The sequence below is a fragment of the Gopherus evgoodei genome, chromosome 1 (assembly GCF_007399415.2).
Source record: "Gopherus evgoodei ecotype Sinaloan lineage chromosome 1, rGopEvg1_v1.p, whole genome shotgun sequence".
In the NCBI taxonomy this organism is placed as follows: domain Eukaryota; kingdom Metazoa; phylum Chordata; order Testudines; family Testudinidae; genus Gopherus; species Gopherus evgoodei.
In genome coordinates, this window is record NC_044322.1 from 364,689,350 (window position 1) to 364,705,241 (window position 15,892).

Genomic DNA, 15,892 nt, shown 5'->3' on the forward strand with positions numbered 1-15,892 from the left:
CAGAATTCCAATTTAGGGGTAGACACAGAAGCCACAAATGGGACGTTTGGGAAGCTGGTGGATGTCAGTGCCCACCGGGAAAAGATGCAGCAGGAATCATCAGGCTGGGACATGGTTGCAGATTGCATGGTGGGAAATCACCCTGCCCACGGGGCTGCGGTCCCGATAACCAGCTATTTACTTCACAGAGGAAATGCTAGTGCAACATCCTTCTCAGCGTGCCACTAGCTGGGGCCCTGCCCCACTCTGAGAAATGAAACTCAGATGCTGTATGATTGAAATAGGACCATGGATATCACTGATATTGCCACTGTCAGATGATTGCCACGAGTCTTGTTTGAAGTATATCATGTGGGATCCCTCTGGAGCCTTTTTTAAAAACTGGCATCACCCTAACTATTCTCCATTCATCTGGGACAGCAGCTGATTTAAATGATAGGTTACATACCAGTTAGTAGTCCTGCAATTTCACACTTGAGTTCCTTCAGAACTCTTGGGTGATCCCATCTGGTTCTGGTGACTTATTACTGTTTAGTTTATCATCCAGTCCGGCCAGTCCATTGTGGACTATTCCAGCTTGATCACCCATTAAAGGAAATTAATTCTCATACTGGGCCATAGAAGAAGCCCCACCCAGAGCAATTTATAAGGAAACACAGACTAAAGCACAAGGACATCTCTGGCCTTTTAAAACCCGCATTTTATTTACTTCCTCAAACACAATCAATAACTGAGCAACTGTTGTCAACACACCTTTAACTAAAGGTAACAGGGAGAACTTGGCAGCAGGCTCCTGGCTACATGTCCCCACTGGGCTCAGTGCGCTTGTGATGAACAGGCTGAGCGTGACACCCACATTGTGCCAGGATGGGGAAGATCCGCAGAGGCCCTGAGGCCACTCCTGCTGTTGTTCCTCAGTTCCCCCCAAACTTGGCTGGCTTCTCGCAGATATAAACCTCCCATTTGGCGCAGCTCTGTGTGCGGATGTCCCCCTTCTGCATGTATGCGCAGCCTTCAGCTCCCGGGACCTGAAACCTGTCAAGCACAAGCCCCGTCTCACTGCTAGCCATGGGGGGCCAGCCACAGGCTGCGGCATTTACCCCTTCTCAGCTGCACTGGTAATAATTGTCTTCAAAGTGCATTTACCATAGTGCATAAAGGAGAGAGGGTCAGACTGACAACCCTGGGTGAGTCTCCCCTGCCTGGCATCTGGGTCATCACTGACACCTCTGCAAAGTGGGAGGAAAACCAAATCCGAACGCTGGTATTTAACACCTGCTTTGCCTGACATGCAGGGCCAGGCACTGAAGAGTCAGGGCCATGTTTCCATTTTGCTAATGGTAGGTTCTTATGTGGCTCCCATCACCACATGCATCTCTGTGTCCAGCAGGGGCAAGGTGAGTGAGGTCAAATCTTTTACTGGACCAACTTCTGTTGGTGAGAGAGAGAAGCTTTTGAGCCACACACAGCTCTTCTTCAGGTGTGGGAAAGGTGTGCAGTGTCACAGTTAAACATGAGGTGGAACAGACTGTTTAGCCTAAAAAGTTAAAAAATATTGCAAGGGAGACAAGGTGGCCTAGCTGCTATTTGTTACTGGACCAGCTTCTGTTGGAGAGAGAGAGAGAGAGAGAGAGAGAGAGAGAGGCTTTCGAAGCACAGACCTTGGGTGGCTCACAGCTCCTCCCTCTCACCAACAGAAGTTGGTCCAATAAAAGCTAATACCTCCCCCTCCCTTGCTTCTCTAATATCCTGAGACCAACACAGCTACAACTACACTATAGACACATTGCAAAGTTCAAGGTGAAGTGGCCTTTTAACCACCCTCCAGTGCAAGGCAATAAAGAAAGGGAGGAAAAAGGTAGCTGGGGGGCGGGAAGGGTTGTTAGTGAGTCATAGATTGTCTCTGTTCAGTCCACGATTTTGAGTGTCTAGCAAAGTTATGAATTTAAGTTCCCAGGCTCGTCTTTTGGAGGTGTTGTGCAGATTTCCTTTGAGAAGGAGAGTCAGATATAGAGTCATTGCTATGTGCAAAGTGTTCGCCCACACGAATTGGGGTGTTTTTGTCCTTTCTTATTTCCCTATGTGTGTTCATTTGAGCGTGTAGTCATTGTCTGGTTTCACCCACATACACCTCTACCCTGATATAACACAAATTCAGATATAATGCAGTAAAGCAGTGCTTGGGGTCGGGGTGGGGGAGTTGTGCACTCCGGCAGATCAAAGCAAGTTTGATATAACGCTGTTTCACCTATAACACAGTAAGATTTTTTGGCTCCCGAGGACAGCGTTATATCGAGGCAGAGGTGTAGTTATTATTGGGCATGTAGTACACTAGATGAGGTACACCACATGGACCCAGGGATCTTGAAAGGTGTGTTGTGAGGGGTGTTGATCATTGTAGCAGTGAAGCTACGGCTGCAGGTTTTGCATCTGTTGTTCTGGCAGAGTCTGGTGCTAGAGTCAGTGTGTCCTGGTCTGTGGGGGCGCTTCCTTCTTATGATGGGCTTGGAGAGGCCTGGGGGGTTGTTTGAAGACCAGCAAAAGTGCAAGTTTTCTCCCACCTCCCTGCAGGTGTGTGTTTTTCTCCCACTCCCCTCATCGCTGATGTGCCTCATCCCTAGGGGAGCTCAATCTGTGTGGCTCATTCACTCCTTGGAGCCTCTGCCACCATAGCCATGAGCCAATGAGAGCCTCCTAGCCACCACAGCCATAGCATAGGAGACTGAGCTGCATGGGTGATGGCTTGTGAACAGCTATCCAGTATGAGGTGGATTCTGCACAAAGCCACCTCCTGAATAGGGATAGCTTGGGGACACCAATAATCATAGACGAGACCACAAGGGTCATCCAGTCTAATCCCCTGCCAAGATGCAGGATTTGTTGTGTCTAAACCACCCAAGACAGACGGCTATCCAGCCTCTTTCTGAAAACTTCCAGTGAAGGAGATTCCATGACTTCCCTAGGCATCTGCTCCACTGTCCTACTGGTTTTACAGTGAGGAAGTTTTTCCTGAGATTTACTCTAAATCTGGTATGCTGTAATACATGATACTTGTCACTTTACAGCCAAAGGTCCCAGAGCACTTTGCAAAGGCGGATCATTTTGGTTAGAGCTGCTCAGAAACTAATTTTCTACCTGGACTTTTTTTCTTTTAATTTCCCCCTCAATATTCAATCAAAACCAAAACCTTTTCACTGAAAAGTGGAAATTCTTACCAAAAATTTTTCAGTTTACATTGGAAAATTTTGAAAAAAATGAAAATTTTATATGAAAAGCCATTTATCACTGAAAAAAATGTTCCAATGAAAAATGTTTGGCTGGTTCTAACCATTATCCCCATTTATGGAGGAGCTAACCCAGTCAGAGCCAACGTTGAACTGGATCAGTGCCCTTGGACGGGCACAGGCAGTGAGGAGAGACGTACAGCTGGAAGGAGAAAGGGGAGCCGTCAGCCCACGTCCAGTTCCCGATGTCGTTGTCGTAGTTCAGCCCTGTCCAGAAACTGAAGTGGAATTGCTGTCCCTGGCGCACGTACACATGCTTGGAGATCTCATGTTTCAAGAACTCCTGCTCCGAACAGCAAAGGACAACAATCAATCCCCGAATAACCATTTCTCCCCGTTTGCAGGCATCTGGGTAAAAATGGGGTTCAGTCCCTCTGGAAATCGGGCCAATGATTTAATTGTCTAAACTATAGGTAGAGGTGTCTGACTCTGTAGGCCTCCGTGTTTGATACATTGGCCTAAGTGACCTTCCCAGGGACAAGTACTGAATCAATGGAACAGACCTCCAATTTCCTGGCTCCTAGTTCCTGACTTAACCCCCAAACTATTCTACCCCTCATGCTGTTCCCAAACAAGACTTCCGCATAGATTATTCTTGGCAAGGAGGAATAAAAGCAGGAACCAAGGGCCCGAGAACTACCAAACCAGAGCCCAGCGATGGCCCATCTCGTGCAGGAGCTCACCGCCATGAGAGGGACCAGTGCTGGGTGCTTCACCACGAGGTGGGAAAAGACCCATAATGCATCTTGCCCATTGTGCAATACAGCAGCATAGAGGTCATTCCTCCATGACTCCCCAGTTAGCTGATCTGTTTATGACCTGAAGCACAAGGATCAATGGCCCAGGCCCTTTTATTCTAGCTCACATGTTGCTAAATGCTCTTCTCATTCAGGCAGAAATCTGATCTTTGCCTAAATCTCCCTAAATTATTTGCCTCAGTATCCTGCAGAAGTGAGTTCCATAGATAGTTATCTTGATTTTTTTTCACTTGCTTGCTAATTCACAAAGTTCAGTCATTTGCATGGGTCTCCCAGTCACTAATGCTAACTAATAAGACCTAACTGTTCTTTAAATGCACTCTGTGCTTCTGAAAGGATCTGCGATGACAGAAGCAGAGACTGGACTCCGAGGGCAAGCTCCCTCCTCCTCGTGCTGTGCATGTTGACTTCTAGAAGGGAAGAGTGTTAGCTCCCATAGCCCATTCCATCCTTGGACTCTAATGAGGATGACAACGAGGAGGCCAGTTAACACCTGCCCACTAGGAACTCAATGGAAGGTGTCACTACTGACTTCGGTCTGAGCTGGAACTGTGCATTAGAGACGATAGGCCTCATGTCCCATTCCACATCCCCATAGCCAGTCAGTCCCCCACTTTGCTCTGCCCTCGAATGCCACAGATTCTAAGGCTTTGTGTACACTGGCAAGTGAAAGACAAACTTTTGTTGTTCAGAGGTGTTAAAAAAATACCCCCCCCCGAAAGACAATAAGTTTTGTAGATGACAAGTGCCAGTGTACACTGTGCGTAGTCGGCAGGAGCACTCTCCCGGCGACAACACTAACGCTACTCGTTGGGGGTGGAAGGTTTTTGTCAGTAGGAGAGCTCTCTCCTGGTGACAAACAGTGGCTACGCTGCATGCCTTTTAGTGGCACAGTTGTAACAGCACAGCCGTGTCACTAAAAGCTGAGTAGTGTAAACTCTAGTATAAACAGTAGCGCCAGTGTGTATGTAACTGTCTTATCAGCAACCAATATCAATAAAGAAGAGAAGCAGAGGTGGCTCTGTACCAGCTCCTTCTTCGTGTCTATCTTCACCAGACTGGCTGATATTGCAGTACATGCGTCTAAGCTGTTATGCCAGGATTTTGCGGATGTAGAAAAGGAGTAACAGCTGGCTGCCTGCTGGTCCCAGTCCACCTCACACATGCTGCAGTTGTCCTCTTGAAGAAAGGGAAAACAGACAGACTTTCAATCCTCATTCTCCAAGATCATTTTGTTACCATAGCTCTGCATTGCTGGGTGTGAAGGATGATGGGAAATTCCCCTCGCTTAGAATTCTAAACCGCTGACCCATCCCTGCACGTCTTCTCACATTGAGCAGGCCAGCTGGCCCTGCTGCCTTTGACCATCAGCTCCTTTCTTCAAGCAACAAGTAGGATGCACAGTAAATTGGTACCATGAGTTTTCAGCTCAATGGGGAGGGTGGGTCAGGGAGTAAGGGACAGTTATAGGGCTTGTCTACATCAGAAAGTTGCAGCGCTGGTGAGGGAGTTACAGCGCTGCAACTTTGAAGGTGTACACATCTGCAGGGCACCACCAGCGCTGCAACTCCCTGTTTGCAGCGCTGGCCGTACTCCCGTTTTGTCTCGGGTGTAGAGGATCCAGCGCTGGTGATCCAGCGCTGGTAATCCAATGTAGACAGTTACCAGCGCTTTTCTTGACCTCCGTGGAAGGAGGAAGCCTCTGGTAATCAAGCTGGTTTCCTTTCCCGGTTTGCTCTCTCGGTCCCGGAGCCACCCAGCAAACCGCAGGGAAGGAGACCTGCTTGCTCGGGGTTCCGGGACCGAGAGAGCAAACCGGGAAAGGAGACCAGCTTCGCCGCGGTTTGCTCTCGCGTTCCCGGAGCCACCCAGCAAACCGCAGGGAAGGAGACCTGCTTGCTCGGGGTTCCGGGACCGAGAGAGCAAACCGCGGCGAAGCTGGTTTCCTTTCCCGGTTTGCTCTCTCGGTCCCGGAACCCCGAGCAAGCAGGTCTCCTTCCCTGCGGTTTGCTGGGTGGCTCCGGGACCGAGAGAGCAAACCGCGGCGTTCCCGGTTTGCTCTCTCGGTCCCGGAACCCCGAGCAAGCAGGTCTCCTTCCCTGCGGTTTGCTGGGTGGCTCCGGGACCGAGAGAGCAAACCGCGGCGTTCCCGGTTTGCTCTCTCGGTCCCGGAACCCCGAGCAAGCAGGTCTCCTTCCCTGCGGTTTGCTGGGTGGCTCCGGGACCGAGAGAGCAAACCGCGGCGTTCCCGGTTTGCTCTCTTGGTCCCGGAACCCCGAGCAAGCAGGTCTCCTTCCCTGCGGTTTGCTGGGTGGCTCCGGGACCGAGAGAGCAAACCGCGGCGTTCCCGGTTTGCTCTCTCGGTCCCGGAACCCCGAGCAAGCAGGTCTCCTTCCCTGCGGTTTGCTGGCTGGCTCCGGGACCGAGAGAGCAAACCGCGGCGTTCCCGGTTTGCTCTCTCGGTCCCGGAACCCCGAGCAAGCAGGTCTCCTTCCCTGCGGTTTGCTGGGTGGCTCCGGGACCGAGAGAGCAAACCGCGGCGAAGCTGGTTTCCTTTCCCGGTTTGCTCTCTCGTCCCGGAACCCCCCTTGAAGCCGCCCAACAGCGCTGCAGTGTGGCCACATCTAACACCACTTGCAGCGCTGGTTGCTGTAAGTGTGGCCACTCTGCAGCGCTGGCCCTATACAGCTGTACTAATACAGCTGTAACAACCAGCGCTGCAAAATTTTAGATGTAGACATGGCCATAGCCTATCTTCTGAGAACAGGAGTTATAGGATGATGAAGACAGGAATTAGTAAGAACTGTGTTCCCTTGATGATGAACACAATAAAAGGAAGACAGATCAGATAAAGATCTGGAACAGAGAGAATAGATACGGATCTAAGGAAAGACAGAGAAGGACATAGGGAGAGAATCTTAGAATATCAGGGTTGGAAGGGACCTCAGAAGATCAACCCCCTGCTCAAAGCAAAACAAATCCCCAGGTAGTTTTTTTTTTTTTAACCTCAGTTCCCTAAACAGCCCCCTCCAGGACTGAGCTCACAATGCTGGGTTTAGCAGGCCAATGCTCAAACCACTGAGCTATCCCTCCCCCAAATATATGGAGATATACCGATCTCATAGAGCTGGAAAGGACCCTGAGCAGTCATCAAGTCCAGCCCCCTGCCTTTATAAGCAGGACCAAGTACCGATTCTTGCCCCAGATGGCCCCCTTAAGGACTGAACGCCCCACTGTCAGTTTAGGAGGCCAATGCTCAAACCACTGAACTATCCCTCCCCCTTGGGATCTAGGGAGGCAGGGAGGGATCAGAGGCAGGTAGAATATAGATAAAGAAGAGATTAGCTGAGGGTGTAAGGGGGGAGGGAAGAATTGGTGGATGGGTGGAGTCTTTTCCTCAGAGGCTCTAGCTGTGATTCCTTACCCTTGCCAGTTGTGAGCTGCTGCAGAGTGTCCGAGAGGATTATGTTTTCCATGTCAATGACCTCCAGCTGTTGCTCCGATTTCTGGGACAGCTGGTAAACTTTAAAGACACAAGAAAAATCATAAAATAATGGGGTGCCCAGAGCCAGTGGATTGCTCCAGCTTGGATCATCCTGGGGTGCTTTAAAGCATGAGATGGACTGTGATCATGTGTGGGTACAGCGCCACCTACTGACTGACAGGGAATGTGAGACATGGGTCTCCTTGCTTGCACCAATCTTACACTAGTCAAATTCCAATGGTATCAGAGGAGTCCTTCCTTATTCACCCCAGGTTGCGCGAGAGTGAAATCGGCACCATTGTTTTGAAACTGGCTTCTCTGCAGGAAATATCAGAGATGGGCGCTCCCTGCGTTTTATCAACAAATAACCACAGTGCTTGGAACTTGCATGTCGTACATTTCGGATGGGGCTGACACATGTTAACTCATTACATGACAGATGACAGAGATCTGTTGTGATGGTACCACTCATAAGGCTTTACAGAAATATGCTTCTGGCTGTATACATATATAACATAACTAGAATGTGTTTTATGCTACATATGCTATGCAACATATCTCTGTAAAGGTTATGATCTACTGAATCTATTAATCCTATTTGTATGTATGGATCATTTCTGCATTCAAAGTTATGAATATTGGTCGAGTTCCTGAGAAAAGACTATTCTCAGTAAGTGCCCCATCAAGAAACACTTAAGCCAACAATGAACTTGAAGACACCAATCCACACCTGGGCTTTCCCAGGAATGTGGCTTGGCTAGTAAGGAACTCAGTCATGCATGGACATGTGACTTGCCCAGGTGACTCCAATATTCCATTTTGTAGCTGAACTTTGCATAGGAGGGTGTCTCCACCCACAAGAGAAAGTCTATTTAAGCCTATGAGAGACCCCTCCATTTTGGACTTCAGCTGGTTAAAGAGAGAGCCTCTCCACCCACAAAGATACTTGAAAGAAACTGGAACAAAGGACAGTGAGTGCAAGGGGTGTGAGTGATTGCTGGACCCCGACTAAAAGGAGATTAGTCAGTAAAAGGAAGCATTCTGGAACTGGTGAGGATCTTATCTGTATTCAGTTTCTTACTGCATTAGACAAAAATTTGCATGTTTTATTTTATTTTACTTAGTAATTCACTGTGTTTTGTCTGTTACTACTTGGAACCACTTAAATCCTACTTTCTGTAGTTAATAAAATCACTTTTTACTTATTAACTCACAGTATGTGTTAATACCTGGATGGGCAAACAGCTGTGCATCTCTCTCTAGCAGTGTTATAGAGGGTAGACAATTTATGAGTTTACTCTGTATAAGCTTTATACAGGGTAAAACAGATTTATTTGGGGTTTGGACCCCATTGAGAGTTGGGCAGCTGAGTGTTAAAGGGAAGAACACTTCTGTAAGCTGCTTTCAGGTACGCCTGCAGCTGTTAGGGGATGTGATGCAGACCTGGGTCTGGGTTTGCAGCAAGTTAGTGGGTCTGGCTCAAACCAGGCAGGGCATGGAAGTCCTAAGCTGACAGGGCAGGAAAACAGGGGCAGAAGTGGTCTTGACACATCAGGTGGCAGCTCCCAAGGGGGGTTCTGTGATCCAACCCGTCATACCTATTTGGCCACCGGATCTGTTCCCCCTCCCAGTAACAGAACCGTCAACATTTACGTTGAGGATATTGTAGAAAATGTACTCAAGGCTGCACATTTGTAGAGGGAGATCAGCAACATCCCAGAGGTCACGGGGCAAATCCTTTTAATGCTTATCTGTACCTAAGCAGGTATTTATACAGCCAGTGTCACCACAGGACCAGAGTGCCTCTGGGCAGACTCTAAGGGAAGAATCTCTCTCTCTCTCTAGTAGCCATCACCATGGTACCAAGGCACCTAGTTACCATTCACATGGCCATGGGAATAACCTTTGATTCCTGATGGTCCAGAAGGAGTTCAGAGCCAGACTGTACAATCAGAATCCCCTGTGGTGGCACCTTTGGCCTGTGTCTATCCAGAGGGCCCTGATCTACCATGGTCCTCACAATACATCAGCTAATGTCCCAGCTCTGATTCCCCATGCGAGATCCTGAGTGTCTCTCCATCTGCATTTCATTGTGCCTATCACTCTAGCCTCTGTACTGATTGAGGGAGTCATGATTATACATGTTCAAAGATGGATGTCACTCTGCACCCCATTTATAGCCCCCTCTGCAGGTCGGATCAGTCTAGGTGGATGTTCTCCAGGGCAGAACCTTAGGTAGAGGTCCCACTCCAAGAGGCACGTCTTGTACTGGGCATTAAAATGGCAGGACTCAGGCCTAGTCTGATCCCCAGTGCCAATGATGATGTTCTGGTCCTATCTCTCTTGACTTTCACTCTACAGGACAATTAGAGGGCTGGGCCAGGGGGTCAGTTCCTTAGCAGCCCTACCCACCTCACCAACTAGAACACAGAGCTAGGACTGACTCCTGGCTTCTAGATTCATGAACAGGAGGACATCAGAGGCCAAGGAGCTTGACAGAGCCTGAGGGCTCATTGGCTTGAGGGGTTACAGATGAGGTGGTGGATGTTACTCCTGTGAGGACCCCACAAACTGCCAGCTCCACCTCTGTTACCAACTCAGTCCATCGTTCACTGTCACCTGTAAATGTCCTGCGGGGGAGGACCATGAAGTGTACAGGTGACAGGCCTTGAGCCATGTCTTCCAGGTAACCGTTAAATCCTCAGCCCCATGGAAAGCAGCAGCTGGAAGGTTCAGTAAGAAAGATGGGGCTGAATGATCACTTTACATCACAGCTTAACAGGTGAAATGCAAAGAAGACAGTGGTCAAATATTTCTGTTCTCTATTTGGGAAAATTCAGATAATACAGTCTGATGATGATGGTGAGTAAATACTTTGCATTCCAACACCAATTCAGGAGGATGTTAAATATTAGCTACTAATGTCAGACATTTTTAAATTAGCAGGTCTCGATTACTTGGATCAAATGGGTTTAGAAGAGCAGGCTCTGGACCATTAATGTTGATTCTCAATAAGTCTTGGAATACTGGGTAAATTCCAGAAAACTGGAATAAAATAAAAGTTGTGCAATATTTAAAATGGGTAAATGGGACGATCCAGGTAATTATATAGCCCTGTCAACCTGATGTCAATCCTGGTCATAATACAAGAATGGCTGATGGAGGACTGAATAGTTATGGATCAATGTCCTATCAGATAAAGCCTAAGATGGGTGTTAGTTGGTGTCTGCTACAGACCAGCAAATCACATTAGGGAGAAGAGGATGACTGGATCCTCACATCCCTAACTATAATATGTAGGGGGGGAAAAGCTGTGTGATCACCGGGGACTTCAATTTGCGTGACACGTGCTGGAGGTCTCATGCTGCTAAGACATCACTGGAATTTCTAAGTATTATAGATGACAATTTTCTAATTCAAAAAGTGTTGCAGCCAATACAGGAGTATTCTGTATTTGTCTTGACAGATAAAGATGAACTGATCACAGAACTAAAAATTAGTAGTTGATTACACAGAAGTGATCATGACTTGATCAAATTTATAACGTGCAAACAGAGTAATGTCCAAACCCAGTAATATAGATAGTGCTTTAAAAGAGTCAGTTTCACAAAACTGAAAATATTTATGAGCCAAACCAGCTGGGAGGATGAACTTAATCAAAAAACATGAATGATAATAGGGAACTGTTTAAGAATACTTTACTACATGCCCAAAAATCACAATGCCACAATCAAGGAAGAAGGCCATGCTGATTAAAACACCAGCCTTTTTTAGAGGGGTTATGAAGGCAGCTACAAAAACCTTCAATACAGAACAAGCAGAAGAAAGGGAAGTCAACAATAATGAATATAGATACAAAATTAGGAACTGTAGAAAATTGATAAGGGAAGCAAAGGGGCACCAGGAGACATCTACGGTCAGCACAATTAATGACAATAAGAACTTTTAAAATATATTTGTAATAAAAAGTATCCTAAAAATGGAATTGGTCTATTACTAGACTGAGATGATAGAATTAAAATGCAGAAAAGGCAGAAGTGTTCAATAAATATTTCTGTTGTATATTTGGGAAAAATTCACATCAGATCACGCTGATGACATTCCTTCCATTCCAGCGGTAACTCAATGAGGATGTCAAATAATAGCTACTAAAGACAGACATTTTAAAATCAACTGGCTGAGGAGCAGGCTGGAACCATTTATGTTGATTTTCCGTAATTCCTGGAACACTGAAGAAGTTCCCAAAGACTGTAAGAAAGCTAATGTTGTGCCAATATTTAATAAGAGTAAACAGGATGGTCTCGGTAGTTATAGGCCTGTCAGTCTGACATCAATTCCAGGCAGCATAATGGAGCAGCTGATACGGGACCCCATTAATAAAGTATTAAAGAGGGTAATACAATTAATGCCAATCAACATAGGTTTATAGAAAACAGATCCTGTCAAATTAATTGGTATCTTTTGTGATGAGATTACAAGTTTGACTGATAAAGGCAATAGTGTTGATATAATATATTCAGTCTTTTGTAAGCCATTTGACTTGATACCACATGACATTTTCATTAGAAATTAGAATATACATTTAACATAGGATACATTAAATGGATTAAAAACTGGCTAAAAGATATTATTGTATCATATTGTAACTGTAAACAGAGAATCATCATCAAGCAGGTGTGTTTCTAGTGAGTTCCCACAGGGATTGGTTCTTTGCCCTATGCTATTTAACATTTTCATCAGCGACCTGAAAGAGAATGGAAAATCACCACTGATAAAGCTTTCAGAAGGCAAAAAGACAGGGGGGGCGGTAAATGAATAAGACAGAATGGACAGGTCACTGATACAGAGCAATCTGGATCGTTTGGTAAGCTGGACACAAGCAAACAATATGTGTTTTAATATGCCAAATATAAATGTATACGCCTAAGAACACAGAAACCCGTATTTCCAGGCTGGTGGACTTTATCCTGGGAAGCAGTGACCTGATAAAGATTTCAGGGTCATGGGGGACAGTCAATTGAATATGAGCATCCAGTGTGACGCTGTGGTCAAAAGAGGCTAATGTGATTCTCAGATGTTTAAACAAAGGAATCCTAAGTAGGAGTGGGGAGGTTCTATTATCTCTGTATTTGGCACTGGTGTGAGTGCTACTAGAATACTGTGCCCTGTTCTGGTGTCCACAAGTCAGAAAGGATTTTGAAAACTGGAGAGGGCTCAGGAAATGAGCCAGAAGAATTATTAAAGGATTGGAAAACTTGCATTATACTGTCATAGATTTAAGGAGCTCAGTCTATTTAACTTAAGAAAGACAAGGTTAAAGGACAAGATCACAATCTATATCTATACGGGGCACAGAAATTTAATACTAGAAGGCTCTTCAGTGTAGCAAAGGTATAACAAGATCCAGTGCCTAGGAATGGAAGCTAGACAAATTCTGACTAGAACCTGAGTTTTCTGGCAGGGAGGATAAACTACCATTGGCACAACTTACCAAGGGCAATGGATTTTTAATCACTGACAATTTTGAAATAAAGATTGGATTTTTTCTAAAAGATCTGCTGCAGTTTAAAAATAATTAATTCAGTTACTGTTGTGTTCCACAGGACATCAGATCAGATGATCAGAATGGTCCCCTCTCACTTTAGAAGCTATGAAGAACTCACCCTGTTGAGCCATCACGATCACCAGAATCAGCAAGATCAGGCAGATGGGCCCAAGGATGATGGCAGAGAGCCGCCATGGAGAACAGGAAGGAAATGCAGAACATGAACATGCACTTCCTTCTGCTTGGGATCCTCAGCCGGGAACCTTCTTCTGGAGTTAGGTGCCTAAGCCAATAGCCTAGTGGTAGGGGCTCTCATCTGGGATGTAGGTGACCCACATTTAAATCCCTGCTCTGCCTGATTTGGAGCAGGGACTTGAAGCCAGGTAAGTGTCCCAAATCCCAGGCTGTTGGCTATTCTGGGGTGAGCGCTCTCAGGCTTGCATGTTGGAGCTATTCCATGTTATACAAATCACTAGGGCCAGAGAAAGTGAGAGACTGACTCTGCTGGTTTGGGCACTCACGTGGGATGGGGGAGAGTCAGGTTCCAGTCCTTGCTCCAAAAAATAATTATTTACACAAATGGAAAGAGATAGTGAGAGCCGCAACCCCTCCACCCCCATAGCCCATAGGCTGGTGTTTAAAGCTCTCACCTGGGATATGGGAGACCTGGGATCAATAGTCTCTCACATCCCAGCTGAGTGCCCTATCCATTGGGCTACTGGGTATTCTGGGACACACACACCTGGCTACCTTTTGTGAAGGCTTGAAGCCATACGCATGCACTGAGGGGATCAGGCCCTGCTGGCAAGACAGATGGAGGACCATGTAGTTTGAGAATCTCATTTCAGGGCTCCCAGGGCTTTGGCTTGAGCTAGGGCTCTGAGCAGCTCATTAGTTGTGGCGTGGTGCCAGGAGCTAGGCATGAGCAAAGGCAACTGCCAGCAGAAACGTAGGTGCCTAGAAAACTTAAGCACGTAGTGGGTTAGGCAGCAGCTGAGCAGTGGTTTTAACGTCAGGAGCACCTAAATGTTGCACTTAGGTGGCTAAAAATGTAGTTAGGCCCTAAGCCCCTTTGTGAACCTGGCCATTCTTCTCTGTGCCTTAGCTCCCGGTCTGTAAAATAGGGATAACGATACTGCCTTTCTCCCACGTCTATTTAAGCGCATCAGCTCAGAGACTCTCTCACTGTGTTCATACAGCAGCAGCACAATGGGGCCCTGAGCTTGGTTGGACCTCTAGGTGCTACGTTAATAATAACCACCTTGTCCTACACAATTAACTTAAACAGGTTGGCAGCCAAGGTGCCCTCTTTTCATGGCTTTCCAGCATCTGGCTACCTGCTTCTTGGATGGCGTAGGGAATGCTTGTGTGCTGTGTCCACATAAGGCAACCTGCAGCCATGGAACCCAGCAAAATGGGGGTGACTTCCTGCCAGAAATCTTTCCTGATCTCTCCAGACAGGGGCACCCCCACGACCCAGCTCCCTACCAGCAGAAATCCTGCGTGGTCACATCTCCAGGCAGCCTCCCTGCCAATTCTGGTCCTTGTCAGTGGATTAAGGAGGTAGGCGGGATGCAGTGTGGACAGAAGCACGGGCCCTAGAGATCAGGGTGGGCCAGGCAGGAGTGGGGCTGGAACGGCTGTGGGGAGCTGCTCTACAGTGAAGCAGAGAGAGGCAGAGGAGCTTTAGGGATCATCTTCTTTCCCTCATTGTGATAGCGCCTCTTTCTGTGATTCTTCACTGCTGTCACATGAGAAGAGGGAGGCGTTTGGCAGGAAGGGTCTGGCAAGGCTGGGCACAGACCAAGATGGTGGCCAGGGCACCCGTCTCAGGCGGAAGGGGCGGGGGGGGAAGGGAGGCTGAGCGGTTGGGTCACCCTTCCCCTTGCTGTGGGAGGAGACCCCTGCACCTGCAATGACAGCAGCTGGCCCGGCCTGTGCGTTGGCTTTCCCTTCATCCTTGGACTCGTAGATGACATTTAAGTCAGATGGAGTGCCCTTCACTTTCCTCTGCTGCACAGGGATGGGGGTCTGCAGGTAAGAGAACCTACCAGCAGGAGAGGGGCTCACTTCAAGAGATCAAAAATCATGTGTCAGACCCTCAAGAATCGTGAAATTGGCCCAAGAAATCACGTTTTATTAAAAAAAATCAAATCATGTTTTTAGTCTGTTTCTTTGCCAATGTTTGTGAGAATTTCACGTTGAAAAGTCAACCTTTAATGCACTCAGAAATACACGCCTCTCTTTGGCTGTTTGGATGGAGGCCCCGCTTAGCTTCCCTCACCTCTAAGATAGGGGACTGCCATCCATTTCCTATTACTGTCTTCACCCAGCACCAACACTCAAGCATCTCAATCTATTTAGCTTAACCAGGAGAAGGTTAAGGGGTGACTTGATCACAGTCTATAAAGTACATCCACAGAGAACAAGTATTTAATAATGGGCTCTTCAATCGAGCAAAGGCATAACATGATCCGAGGCTTGGAAGCTGAAGCTAGACAAATTCAGACTGGAAATAAGCGGTAAACTTTTAACAGTGAGTGTAATTAACCACTGGAATAATTTAACAAGAGTTGTGGTGGATTCTCCATCACTGATGATTTTTAAATCAAGATTGGATGTTTTTCTCAAATATCTGCTCTAGGAATTATTGTAGGGCAGTTCTGTGGCCTGTGCTCTACAGGGGTCAGACTAGACGATCACAACGGTCCCTTCTGGCCTTGCAATCTATTAATCTAATGTACCACGCACTGTCCTGGGGCTTCTCCTCTGACTGGTCCCTGCACTATCATGTTCTCAACTTCCCGCTCCCCTGCCTCGT

General features: G+C 47.1%; 1 protein-coding gene across 1 annotated transcript; it reads right to left on the reverse strand.

Moving 5' to 3' along the window:
• Positions 1 to 709: 709 nt before the first annotated feature.
• On the reverse strand, positions 710 to 15,147 carry LOC115645357 (C-type lectin domain family 7 member A-like; the record flags this gene model as incomplete). The annotated part of the gene is made up of 6 exons (XM_030549893.1): positions 710 to 1,035; positions 3,425 to 3,567; positions 5,070 to 5,221; positions 7,467 to 7,565; positions 13,190 to 13,279; positions 15,003 to 15,147. Coding segments are annotated over 6 exons (750 nt in total), but the record flags the coding sequence as incomplete, so codon positions are not given.
• Between the last annotated feature and the right edge of the window lie 745 nt (positions 15,148 to 15,892).